Below are 14,038 nucleotides of genomic sequence, written 5' to 3'. Positions count from 1 at the left end.
TAACAAATAAACTTTTTTCGCAAAATTGCAAAAATCTGTACTTTATTTCGAATGCAACCTTATTATTTTGTAAACTCAAGTCTAAATCAACCATTAATACGATTAGAAAATATTTTGTAAAAATTGCATACTATGTTTCAATCGTTCCAATAAAACCTACGACAGGTACGAAAAGTATAAAAAAAAGTATAAACATCACTAAAACTGAGAAAGCAGCCTGTTTTGTAACAACTCGCATGAGGAAAATGAATCGCGCCAATACACAACTATTTTCTCAATTTTTGCGCGGCAAATTGGGCAAGAGCGAATGGCGAACGCGCACACTGCACAGGCGCACAGATGACCACAGTCACTGTTTCTGAGTAAACAAATTCTACATATGTTATCCTGTTCGATGTCCTCAAATTCCTGCAAGATGTTGCTCCTCTTTGGCTGTAAAAGTTTAGAAGCTTGCCCTGCTGAAGAGCGGGCCATATCAGGGACAATGACGTCAAAAAAGCAGGCTTTTTTTAGTTCTTTTTGCTCGCGGGATGAAAAACGAGCCGCGCTGTCAAAATTAATGGAGCTGACATGATTTTGACCAATATTGTTGCTGGCAATTTCTTTTTACTTCGCCGTTAAGGAATGCTTCGTGTAGCTGAATCTCGCCTACAATATCTGTGACGGACTCAAAATGTCGTTCTTCCAGTCGCAATTTGGACTCTACCACGGCGACAACGATTTCAGGATCAAACCCAAAGTTTTGTGCCTCCTTTACCACTTCTGTTTGCATAGCTTGAGACAAAGTAGGTTTTTTTGTCAGTGTCCGAGTTGTACAGCGTAAATTGTTGATGCCACCCAATATTCTGACTTTGGAGCGAGTTGCAGTAGAACTTTCTGAAGTAACAGGATTGTTGTGCGAAGTGGGTCTTCGAAAAACATCAAAAGGTCGCTTAAGGTTGGGAAACATTTCGGCTATTCTTAAAACGTACTCCATTCCTTTTGTTTTCAGGACGTGTTCACAGCTGTAAAATATAGTGAAAAAATATTTAGCCTTAGTAAATATTAGTTGCCACCGTATAGTGTTCATATAATCGATGTTGTTTGTTAGTTTGTTAATTAATACAAACAGAAAGATAACTTACTCTGGATACCACTTGGCGTGCTCGAACCAGGGGTCGTCATTAGCCTCGAAATTTTGCAAACCCCCGTTGCAGTAAAAGCATTTTACACGATCGTAGCAACCGAGATAAAAGAGCCCGCTTTCCGCAAATTTCAACGGCGTGGCTCTTGTTTTTCTTGGCCACTTTTCGTCGAAAGTTCGAATTCTGTTTTTGAAAGCGGTCATGTTCGGATTCCATGGATTTTCGCATGAAAATATTTCTTCGAATCCTTCCCTACAAAAACAACAGTTTACTTTCATTACGGTTATTTGCGTAGATATTTTGTGTAAATTATCATTCAATAATATTATTAGCAACGCAACATTTGTTTCACATTAAGTTAAAAAAAATGCGACAACGAAATTAAAATTATTTTGTGAAATAAGATTGTATTAACAAACTAATATTTCTTACCGACAAAAGTATGATGAACACTCGTTTTTTCGCCGATACATTTTGTATAGTTTTTCTAAATTGATTTTGTTCGAGTTATGTTTCTGAATCCTACACCCCAACCTTTTATACATTATTTTTTACAGCACCAGTGCTTTCGCCACCAGCAGGGGAACTCCCGTGTCTTGCGCTGTTAGCTTACAACTATTATTGACAATGTTTGGTCACCGACGTAATTAAGCCCATGTTCTCCTTTAACATTGTTAAAGTTAGAGTGTTTTGTAATACCCCCGGGACCAACACCGCAATAGGATGGCCCACTCAACTGGCCCCATATATTTACTTTGGTACACACTTAAAAGGGGTTTGTTGGTACTGCCGTACTGGTGCAAACTAATTTTGGCGTGAATTTCAATGGTATTGTTTTGGCATAGATAGGCTACATACACAGATGAATTTAATGCAAATGATTCGCACCAGTTTCAACTGAATTATATCCAAAAGATGTTTGAAAACCTCGTTAAAATAATTTTCGAAGTAGGCTATAATGTTGATAAAAAAAACAACTCCTTTGGTGGTTTTAATTCTCTACCAACGTTTCGGTAACCTATGCAAGTCGCCTTCGTCAGGGTGAACAACGATTGTACCAGAGAAACCGTTTTTTGAATAATGTTACTGGTAGCAACAGTTTATATAGGCTATAATGCTTTCATCATATACAAATGTTTAATAATTTCAACATTTATTAGTATGACACAAAATTTTCCTTTCGCATTACTTTTCTCTATAAAGACTATGTCTTGGGCAAATGTTTCTATGTTAAATTTTTACTGATGTTCTGTTTTGCCTTTAATGTAAGTAACATGACGTAATGTCTGTGCAACAAAATACGTTTGCGTCAGAAAAAACACGTATCCCCTTCCGGGAATCCCCTATCGGTAATTTGGTTTGCGTACAAAGGAGAGATCTCAGTTGAAAATAAGCTAGTAAGTACAAATATTATAAGGATTAGACAAGAAAATAATGTTTTTGAAAATAATCTCAGAATAATTATTACCCGGCGTAAATGTTAGTTGGATTAAAATCTAAAAAAATGATTTAGTAATTTAAAGAATGTATGAACTATGAAAAAGCATCATTTTCATGATAAAATAACAATGATATTTTTTTTACTTCTGTGGGGAAATATTACTTATAGCCAATTTTTGTATATAATCACAAACACCCTTCCCCAATGTAAAACTTCTAAAAGTGAGTAATGTAACCGAACATTTGGCAACTGAGAAAATTTTCTAAAAGACACTTAACAGGAAGATTTTTACAATAACATAAACTAAAGAAGGTGAAGTGACGTTATATTTGACCAAAAGATTATTAAGTTAAAACTGGTTTAGGCTTATAAGGCTTGAGAGTAAATCTAAACCAACGAAATTTTGTCACTAATAGTACCGCTGGTAATTTCAATTTATATTCCAAACCTATTTATAACCCGAAATTGAACTGGTGCAATTTTAACCGACTGTACCATTGTAGGAAGTATACCCTGATGAGTGACAAAATTAAGGTTCCTCATTAGGGTGAAGGGAGAACTGGTTAGCTACAGCTGGAAGGGAAACTTTTTTTTTTCGGCTGTTGGTTGAACTTGTTTAGTTTCGTGCGGTTTCAGCAGTTCCTGCGCCAGCCAAAAAATGGCGTCTTATGTCCATTTGCGTTGTAATCATTATGACGCGTTCGTCCCGCTGTTGCAACATCAACGACAACTATGGTCGTATAATAAAGAACATCTCCAATTTGAAACTCGGGGTTGTTAGTCGCAATGCAGTTAGCGCCAGATGAGGCTGAAAGTTATACCAGGGGTCACCGATCTTTTTCATTAAGGTTTAGATAACTGTAAAGAATAAAATTCGCAGGCCTGATAAAAATTGTGTATTGACCTTGACCTAATTATTATAAAACAAAAGAATTAAAACGAAATTTTAAACAAATAAAAAGTAAGATTTATAAAATTGTTGTTCAATTTAACATTTCTTTTTTCGCCATTTGCACGAATCTTTTATTTTCTAATGTGTTTATCCTGTTTTGTGGACAGTATTTTAGCAACTATAATTCGCATATTTTGCGTTCATTAAAAATAAGCATCTTTTTATACATTAGCATCATACACTAAAAAATATCGTACCTTAGAATAACAAGCTTTGCCAACTTTTAATATTCCGCTTCCCCAGTATTTTTATTACATATTTTCTATATGACAATAAGCTGGAGCCGGGGGACTCAATTTTTTACGAGAACACATAATGTTTATACAATTCGACATTGGCATCGTGTGTTTAGGTGTAAATAAATGCGTTGTATAATTTTTCAAGCTTCGCGCAAACTTTTTACGTAATTTTTATGCAGCGTTACAACTGTGGAGCCAACAGCCGTCATACCATGTTTGTCAAAAACAAATTGATTAAAGCCAATATATCGGCACAAGTATAATGCTGTTTTCTGTTTTACGATTGAGTCGTGTCTCCTAAACTAAAGTTTATTTATGCCAAATAAACGAATATGTTGACTATAGCTTGAGTGTAATCCACAAATAGCATATTGCTTTTAATATGATATGTATTTTAAATCTGGGGGCGCAAGGCACAGAACAAGTAGGAAAGAGGCGCGATAGAAAAAAATATCAAGAACCATTGCTTTTATTTCACACTGTTTGCAAATTTACGTGACACATGAAAAAATACCCATGTCATTAAAGGCATATTCGCAAAAAAATAACATCTAACGAAAAGAAAAATAATGACATCCATCAGTGTAAAAAAGGCACTTACATACACACTACGAAGGAAACTATAAAATGAAACGGAAGAAGTGAACGTTTTTACAGGTTAGGAGGTTCTGATTCAAAAAGGTCTAACAATTCAAATAGCAGGTTACAATATTCCCGAGAAACAACTTGTACGAAAAATTAACAAAAAATTATAGTAAGCCAGTCACCTATTTTCGAAAATCAAAGACAATGCAAATCGCAGTTTAAGCATAAATATAATAGCGGATAACAAATGTAGGCGTCGCTTTACAAATCCACCACAAAACATCTCGAAGTTAACAATATTAAACGATTTTGGCATCTGATGGACTGCCCTGTGTTTCACAGTCTTCGATATAATGCACAGCAATCGCAGGTTTTTTTTCTTGTATTTTTGCTTTGAAAACTGTGCCAGCTACACTGAGCCACATATAATGGCCCGGGTACGCGAGGAATTAAACATATGGCGTCTTTGCGTTGCTACTTTTCAGACCTGGTGTATGTGCGGGTCGCATCAAAACGGTTACAACTCGTCGTTAGCGCGCCACTGTTTGTGGGTGCGGGCATGCTCCGACTCCCGCACGAACTCAATCACGTCCTTGTATACCGAGCCGGCCGCCGCCTTGCCCCACAAAAAATCCAAGTGGTCCCAGCCTTCGAGCTGCAAAAACCATGCTCAGTGTTATGCGAAAGTCTGTTTTCGTGCAGGCGAGTCTCGATCGCGAACGTTTTAAAAGCTACATCATTAAAATCGAGACAGCGTAGTGGAAAGAGTGTTGCTGAATCGTCAATAAAAGTTTATGAATATAGATCGGTTATGTTTTGAAAACAAAACGATGTTGAACGATGGCTTAGAAATTGTAAAATCCTTATACGTTGCAGAACAGATGTTTATAAAATGTAAATAAATACTGACGTTACTTTTTGAAGTTTAACTCAATTGATGACATGTTACTTTGCCAAACTACAAAAACGCCTTGGAACCAAAATTTAGAATTTTGATAAAAGAAGGAGAGAAAATTAGGTCATTGCACTTACGTTGTTAGATTAGTCGATATAATTTCTTTCAGTAAAGGCTTTGTGCGACGAACCAAAATTACTTACCAGTTTGTAGTGAAACAGGCTATTCAGTTTTGTCGCCAGCTTGGCACTGTCTTCTGGATCGGCCAGTTGGTCCTCGGTTCCAACAAAAAGGGCCAGGGGTGTCCGGATGTTAGACACGTTGTACTCTGGAGGCGTTTTGCTGCCGTACGCTTTTACGTTTTCAGATTCTGTAAGCAAATACTAACTCGTAATTTCAACTTATCATGGTTAAAGTTAAGCGCTAATTGTTGTTGAAAAATACTGACTTGATAATTTTAGACAACTTTGTACCAATGGCCACTTCAATTTCCATGAGATTGCCAATTAATTTCAAGCACAAGCCCACCGATTTAACATTATAACTACAATAAGACTGTCAAGTCATCTGCGAAAAGCAAGTCAAGTTACATTCGTTTAAGTCATGACGAATAAAAAGTGTTATCTAACTGGCAAATTCGTCCGATCCTGAGCGATTTTTTTGATTAAACAACAAAAACGTAACCAAAAAAGTAAAACTCTTACGGCCAAGTCAAGTCATTTATCCGAAAAAACTTAAACAAGTCAAGTCATTTGGTCAAAAGACTTAAAAGAGACAAGTCATTTAAAAGCCGCGACTTAATTACACATAATTCAAGTCAATCACTAAGGACCTTGGGTCGTTACAACAATGGTACAACTTGAAGTGGTTAAAGCTCCACTCAACGTTGTTTCGCCCCCACCCAGACTTGAACAACAAAATTTATTTTACCTTTCAAAAATTTGATTGGAATTAAAATAAGATCATTTTAGTTTTTCAAAACTAGATTGGAATTACTTAAATCTCAAAAAAAAAACTAAGTACAAACTAGAAATACATTTAATTTCTTTCACAATCAATTTAGTTTAAATCGCAGTTTATTCTAATCCGAATGTGAATTGCCAATATTTCTGTGGTATTTTTTATAGGTTTTGGCTTTTAAGGTAAAAAAGGTTTTGGCTAAGAGACTAAATATGCCGTTGGACAAAGTAGCATTTTTAGTAAAATCCGAATTAGATTAGATCTAGAATTAGAGCACACAGGCAATTCACAAATTAGATTCAAATCAGAATTAGCCGCATTTTGCTCTAATTCATTGAATTAGAAAACTAGAATGATCTAGTTGTCCAAGTCTGCCATCCACCCATCTTACCCGACATGTAGTCCCACTTCTGCATTCGCCCGGTCTCGACAAGTTGCGACATGTGCAACAGGTTGTGCAGCGAGGTGCCGGCGGGGGTGTGTGACGAGTAGATAGGCATGCGGTCCGCGTAGTAGTGGCCCGGATGGACGCCGCTCAAGAACATCATCAGGTTGTTGCCGTGGTAGGCTACGCTTTCGCCAATCGTGTGGTTGTGCGTCTCCTGGTTGTAAATCCTGCGAATTTATTCACTTGTTTTGCGAGGGATCTTAAATCAAAAAGGAATTCTGCTAAAGCTACGTGTCATATTGTGATCATAATAATCAGTGTTGTAAACAAGTCATTTTGAAATGCTTTTTAAATCCCAGTCAAGTCCTTTGTAAAATAACTTAAGTCTAAGTCAAGTCATATGCAAAATAAAAGTCCAAGTATTTTCGAATAAATAACAAATTAAGCCATCATTAAAGCAAATCAATTCCAAGTCAAGTCCTTGTCATAAAAATTACACGTTAAGCTATTAAAATTGGGTAAACTCGTCCGATTATGAGAAATTTCTTAACTAAAAATATCAAAAAGACAATAGAGGGCTAGCAAATAATTTTATGTGCAAAAATTAGGATAAATAACCCAATTTTACGAAAAAATGCTTGATGAAAACACTTAATTTTAACCCAAATCATTGTCTAAAAGACTTTTAAGTCAAGTCAAGTCATTTGAAAACAGTGACTTAAGTGCACTTAAGTCAAGTCATTACAACACTGATAATTACTTAATGACAATTAAACATGGAACCTAAAGCAATCTTACGTGTAGCGCTACATCCTCGGTAATGAACGAAACAATCATAATGCGTAAGAGCGGTCTGGCTAGATTTTAAAAGAACCAGTTGGCTATATATCACAAAGATCAATGGCAATATACTTTCAAATGTTGTATATGGTATGCCGCACACAGCCACGTACTAAAAATGAAGCTTTATTATATTAAAAGGTAATTTATTTTAAATAACTGAAGGAAGCGCAGAGACACCTATATGTAAAAAACATCGATTTTAGGTGCAAAATTTAGATGGTTAAATCAGAATACCAGCTCGATTTTAGGTGTTTTTAGATACTGATGATGCTTTCAAGAGCGAAATATATTTATGATGTAACATCAAAACAAATTAATTTTCGGTTTATTAAGTTCTGTACTTGTAGTTTAATCTTTATGATTGATGTGCAACCAGTAATCGTTTTTCACCATTCGGGAATCAGATAGATTCTGTTATTCGAAAGAAGATTCTGATTATATTAACACCAGCTCTATAATCTAAGCACTTTCGGAAATAAGGAATCTCCCGCAGACAATAAAATGTAAAAGAAGGATTCTTACTTTGATATCAGATGATTTTAAGACTGTTTACAAAAACAGATATAAAACATAAAATCATTTCTTGAAATTTTACAGAAATATATATTTCGCCCGATTAATAAGCATCATCAGTTTTTTAATTCGAATAATTCATTCGTTATGATTCATCGAAAAATACTGATGATGCCTATTAATAACGCGAAATATATATTTCTGTAAAACTTTGAGAAATGATTTTATGTTTTATATCTGTTTTTATAAACAGTCTTAAGATCATCTGATACCAAAGCAAGAATCCTTCTTTTACATTTTATTGTCTGCGGGAGATTCCTTATTTCCGAAAGTGTTTCAGCTTAAAGAGCTGGTGTTAATATAATCATAATTTCCTTTCGAACTACAAGATTTGCCTGATTGCGAAAGGTGAAAAACGATTTCTGGTTGCACATGAATAATAAAGATTAAACTAAAGTACAGAACTTGCAAACCGATATTCAGTTTGTTTGGATAAAACAGTCTTAAGACACCAGCTCTATATGGTTCATTCCTCACTTGTGTAGCTTTGCCGAGATGAGGCGAGACACCGGGGAATGCGGCAGGATTTCGGTGGCGCCGAACAGCGAGATGCCGAAGTGTCCGATCTTGCTGAGGAAGGTTAGCGACTTCACTGGACTCGTGATGTGGGCGAGGGTGGCCACCGGACCGAGCGCAAACATCGTCCGGATTTTCTTGTTCATTTCCGGGTCTTCGGACAAGCGAGCGAACGCTATTAGGGAGCCCTGGAAATACATTGCGGAAGAAAAGTTACAAACGACTTTATATATTTCAACAAACGTAGTATTTCAGGAGAAACCGGGATCGCATTCTGTAAACGGAGTTATTATCCTGCAGCCAAAGCCACAATTGGTTTAGGATGCAGTACTTACCAAGGAATTAGTGAATTAGGAAATCAAATACATTTTTAAGTATGTTTGATTCAAAGGCGTGGCTTATAAGAAGGGAATTCTTTGCGGATGTGGCGCTTGTTCTTGTTTGGCTTTCAGAGGTAGCGTGCAAAATAATGACAAACTAACGAAAAATGTACATTAGGCGAAAACGGGACAGAGAGCGACCAAACAACTTACTTTTGCCAAACAAAGTTTCAAAAACTCTAATGAGGACTTAATGTCTCAATTGTCTACTCAAGTCACTCGAAATCTACTGTAGCTAAAATCGTAAAACATTTTGTACAAGCAGCAAAATCAAATCGCACAATCCAATTACTTTCTTTACAATTAACCAGTCGTTCTTACCTGGGAGTGACCGACGTAGTACAAGGTCTGATGGCCCGACACTTCCAGCGCCTTGTCGACCATCGCCGGCAGGTCCTTCTCGGCCATGTCCTGCCAGGAGAAGCGCCAGTAGCGCTCATCGCGCGCCGCGTCCATTGTCTCATGCGCGCGCGAGTATGTGTTTCCGCGCACGTTGCCCAGCCAAACGTCGCAGCCGGCGTCGGCGAGCAGATAGGGCAAGCTACGACCGGGCCCGCTGGCCACCCAACAGGCCGAGTCGGCCAGGATACCGTGCTGTAGGAAGACGACCGGTCGCGTTTCGATCGGGTCGCTGCCGAGCCGAGTTGGAGGGGAGTGTGGGATTCGGTGCAAGTGGAGCACGTACCCGTCGCTGGTGGTTGCGGTGTGAACCTCGACAGGGTAGCCGGCGTGACGGATCATTTCCGGCTGTAGGAGTCACATAAACGTTTGAGACGCCGTTTAAGATTTTTTGTCGCTTTTATAGATTTGGAGGGATGATGCACAGATACTCTGCGTTTTAATCCTACACCGATGCCGGATGTTTAAGGCAAAATAAGAGCGGGCCCCCGATTCGATAACTATTTTTTGGTATATGAAGCCTTTATAAGTAATAACATTCAGATACTAATCGAACTTTTAAACCAGAGGCGTATAACATACGATCCACGAGTGCATTCAATGGTAATATGTTGTTGTGTATTTTAATGAGATCATTAGAATTTTTACATTCTTTACACCAACAATGCTTATACAAAAATTTAAATATACCATAATTTGCTGTACTGTCTTTGGATTAGACTGAGCCTAAACCATTTTTACGCCAATGATGCATTTCGCTCTTTGTGATGGAATAGGATGTGCTTGGTAACATCAAAATGAGAAGTTGGCTACTGTGCAAAAAGCTTAAAATGATGAGAATTTGTGTTGTAGCTGGTAAAACGGGATGTATTTTATTTATTCTACTTATACTTTGCATGTTTATGAATGGTACAGGGTAGGTGTCGTACGATGCCACAATTCGGTCATCGTGTGCTACTCACAAATTGCACAATTAAAGAGAATGTCCTTAAATTTGTTTTTCATATAACCAATGTGTCCCGCGTTAAAATTTTACAATGGAATTTATCCCGACTTAAATGTTGCACCGCCCTGTTTTAAACGATATGTTTTAAATGATATTTTGGGTTATTGCTTGTTGCTTCTTATTCTTTTACGACATCAGTAATTTCCTATGGGTTTGCTAATAAACCACTGCGGCACATCATTGGTTTTACTGCATCTTACAAACCATGGTGAAGTTTATGAAGTTTTACGTTTGTCAAACGTCACATTTTTTTGCTTTTACGTCGTTTCCCAACCACTTTTACAAGCCAAGCCCAATTGACTGACGAGTGACGAACCTGCAAGCTTTAGAAGCACTGCGTATGTTCGAATGTTTAGTGTCTTTCAGAGTGCGCTTTGCAAGATCGAAATGTTGCTTCGACTTACGGTTTCCATTGAACATTCCGGCGGTATGTCATTCATTTCGTCTATTGGGTCTTTGTCTTCTTCAGCTAAAAAATAACAACAAGCAAATCTCAGTCACTCGGCAAAAAACAGGTTGTTCTGCAAGCATGACAGATAGTGGTAAAATCACAGTATCAAGTAAACCATAATTAATAGTATAAACGCATTCGGGTGGCATTTCAAAAAAATAACGTTAATGTAAAAGTTATGAAATCGTGGTCAGTTTCACCTCAGAAAACCAAATTTAAAATTTGTTCTTACCCGAGGTTTCGGCGGCAGACATAAGTTGAGCAGAAAAAGAGTTCCAATCAAACTCAGCGATGTGGTTCTTGAAATATTCAGTATCAATTCCCAGCGTTGGCATCTCAGGCAAACTGCTGCGCAACTGTTCCAACTTCACCTGAAGAGTTACAACCAATTAGGTAAAAAGAAAAAAACAGAAACTATTTTTTGGTTGTGTTGAAGTAACAAAGTGAACCACGAAAAACAATGTTGGCGAAAATGTGTTACTTCCTAATTCGGCCATAATATATAAATATGATGTTAGGGAATCTGCTATTGGCGCAAAAATCGTTAAGTTACCAGAAAATTCCAATTAGTGGGCTACTAACGATCGTGTTCCATCAAGATCACAGTAACTGGTGAAGTAAATTAATCCGACCGACAAGATCTACAGACGAATAAATTAATTATTAATGTACTGAACGCAAAATTCGTTCACTTAAGTATGACCTCAGGTAGTTTAACAAGTTCTTCTTTTCTCACCCTTCCAGCTTCCAGACTTGACGCGAGAGGGTTTTCGCCTTGCATAAGATCGTTCAAAAAACCGTCGACGCTTTCTTTGGTTGCTACAAAAGCCGACTGAATGTTTTCATGCCATTGCTCTGTCCACCGACAAATGAATAACGATTTACGAATATAAAAACAGTTACTTTCACAGGATCAACCGAGCGTCAACTTACTTACCTTCCTGAACTACTTCCTCACCATTTGCGACACGCCCTGTTACCGACGTCAGCAAACTCGAAACGGCCTTGGTCGTTACGCGATACCAACTGCTAGTCATAACACGAGGCTCAACGGATGAAGCGAACCAGCCAAATACCAGCCACAGACAAACAATGCTTTGAAGGAAGTTTTTACTGCTGTCGGCATTCCAGCGTGCCATTAATATTGAGTTAAATTACTTACACCGCATTTCCAAAACCTTTAGATATTACGGAGGAAATATGTTATGTATCAACAGTAATATACAAAGTTTATGAATTGGCAAATTGATTAAGAGAAACACGTTTCCGTTTTAATACAAATTTGGCACAATAAATGTTGGTGACTAAACAAAGGATATAGATTAGCTATTAGCATCTGACTAACAACCTATTCAACATAAACTATTACACAGTGACCGGCGACTATATTAACAAGAGAATAACAACTTGTTAAAAGTTATTTCGAATTCGTTTCTTCCCTTATTGTTTCATAACATTCTAACGACACTCCAAAACTAAACTGCAAGCATTACACGCAAGCTAACTTGACTTGATGATACGGTAAACAGCCCTCAAAAAGACCTTTGTACCGTTCGAAAAAGCTGGGCGTCGTCATCGGAAAAGGTAAACAATGCCTTTTCAATGTAGCACCATTGGTGCCATCACTAGTTACTTTACGGTTGAATGCACATCAGATTTTATAGGACGTTCCATATATTCTTTATTTAAACAGGGGTTACTAAACTACAGACAGGGATTACTTTAGTTGGCCAGCGGAGTTTTTCCTTAATGACGATAAAATTAGTTTAATATTGTAGGATTCCATTTAATACTAAATTTTGATGCTAAATTGAATTGGAAGACAATTTTATTTCTCTCTCTTTAGTTTTTGTTAAACAGTTGTTTAATTTTCCTCGGTTTAAAGATAACCGCTATCCAGTAAATAACGTTCGACTAAAAAACATTTATCTGGTCCTTTATGAAAAAAGTTGTCTTCTGATTTAAATCACCTTGCGGATAATCTTCATCATCTCTTGACAAGTCTTAAAGCAGGGTTTCTCAACCGTGGCCCTCGGCCCCCCTGGGGAGCCACGGAGCTATCATTGGGGGGGGGGGCACGAGCATAAGTCTGTAACAATGTCGTGGTATTGCAAAACCCGTGTCACTATTTTGAAATTTTTATTTAAACTCAAACTTGTAGTGTTAAATCTTCTTTGACCTATTGTAACGCATTTTTGCTTACACGTTAACTACTTGCTATTCGTAAAAAGTTTTGCAACACTCGACGTCAAGCTTGCAATTCCTTATCTGCTAGCCTAATTGCCAATCATTGTTACGTCACATGCAACCAACATTTGTGTTTTTTCCTGTTTACTCAGTTTTTTTTGGAACGTTTAACCAGCATTTTATTAGTTTGTAAACCGCAAGTTGGAATAAGAGTAAAACTAATACAAGCAGTTGAACATTTTTTTTCACAAAATAATTGTTGTTGTTCCATTGATTAAATGTTGTGGTATAATTAATTGGGTTAAGTAGTCAAAGCAAGCTTTACAGAGCGAAGGATAGTTGATTTGAACATACTTTCAAAGAAGTTTACTGTTCAAAATACGTTTTTACACGAAGCTTAAACAAGGTTTTGTGTTATTAAATGTCGAAAATTCGGAAATGGTGCGAGAGTTACGTCTCTTCTGGCTTCACAAAAGTTAGACGAGACGGCCATAATTGTGCGAAGTGTCTGCACTTCTCGGTGGTGATGTCAAATGCGTCATTACTACCTTCAAAACTAAAAAAGCAACCCCGAAGAAAGAATGACGATACCAATGTTATTTCTGCCAAAATAATGCGATTCGACCAGGAAGCGACGTTACCTTATTTTGAATTTTAAGTGTATTTTTTCATTGGCTTTCGTTCAATCGAAGTGTTTTTATTAACGTGGTGAAATAAAATAAGTGAAAACACGTTAGACACAATTTTAGATTTTTTTTATAATCGAGGGGGGGCCACGAGGATTAAAAGCCTTTCGAAGGGGGCCACGAGGCATGAAAGGTTGAGAACCACTGTTTTAAAGCATGCGCTGACAGCTGTTTTATAGCCAAGGCACAGTGACTCGAATGGCTTCGTTTGTTCTTTTACGATAACCATAAACTAAAATTTTTCACTTCCATATGGGCGATAACGCTGATCAACAGCAAATTTTAAACGAAGATGTGATAGATTGATTCTTAAAGTGTTTTCGGCGTTCATTCTGAAAATACTTAAATTTTGCTAGCACAATCAGGTTTTTAAAATATTTACATTTTACTTTTTTGTATTGCTGTATTACAAA

General features: G+C 37.1%; 2 protein-coding genes across 2 annotated transcripts; both read right to left on the bottom strand.

Moving 5' to 3' along the window:
- Nucleotides 1-17: 17 nt before the first annotated feature.
- On the bottom strand, nucleotides 18-1,616 carry LOC146157160 (inhibitor of apoptosis protein-like). Its single transcript, XM_083386686.1, has 3 exons — nucleotides 1,557-1,616; nucleotides 1,125-1,376; nucleotides 18-1,004 (listed from the first exon to the last, which is right to left on the bottom strand). The coding sequence occupies exons 1-3, from the start codon at nucleotides 1,595-1,597 to the stop codon at nucleotides 557-559; spliced, it is 741 nt and encodes a 246-aa protein (XP_083242812.1). The 5' UTR covers nucleotides 1,598-1,616; the 3' UTR covers nucleotides 18-556.
- A 2,593-nt stretch (nucleotides 1,617-4,209) lies between these two features.
- LOC146157159 (lipase member K-like) lies at nucleotides 4,210-12,272 on the bottom strand. The gene is made up of 9 exons (XM_083386882.1): nucleotides 11,690-12,272; nucleotides 11,489-11,607; nucleotides 10,985-11,123; nucleotides 10,706-10,770; nucleotides 9,218-9,643; nucleotides 8,478-8,704; nucleotides 6,588-6,811; nucleotides 5,440-5,606; nucleotides 4,210-4,996 (listed from the first exon to the last, which is right to left on the bottom strand). Exons 1-9 carry the CDS (start codon nucleotides 11,889-11,891, stop codon nucleotides 4,859-4,861), a joined length of 1,707 nt encoding a protein of 568 aa, XP_083243008.1. The 5' UTR covers nucleotides 11,892-12,272; the 3' UTR covers nucleotides 4,210-4,858.
- Between the last annotated feature and the right edge of the window lie 1,766 nt (nucleotides 12,273-14,038).

The sequence above is a fragment of the Ascidiella aspersa genome, chromosome 4 (genome assembly GCF_963924565.1).
Source record: "Ascidiella aspersa chromosome 4, kaAscAspe10.2, whole genome shotgun sequence".
Taxonomy (NCBI): Eukaryota; Metazoa; Chordata; class Ascidiacea; order Phlebobranchia; family Ascidiidae; genus Ascidiella; species Ascidiella aspersa.
This window is presented reverse-complemented; position numbering and strand designations above follow the sequence as displayed.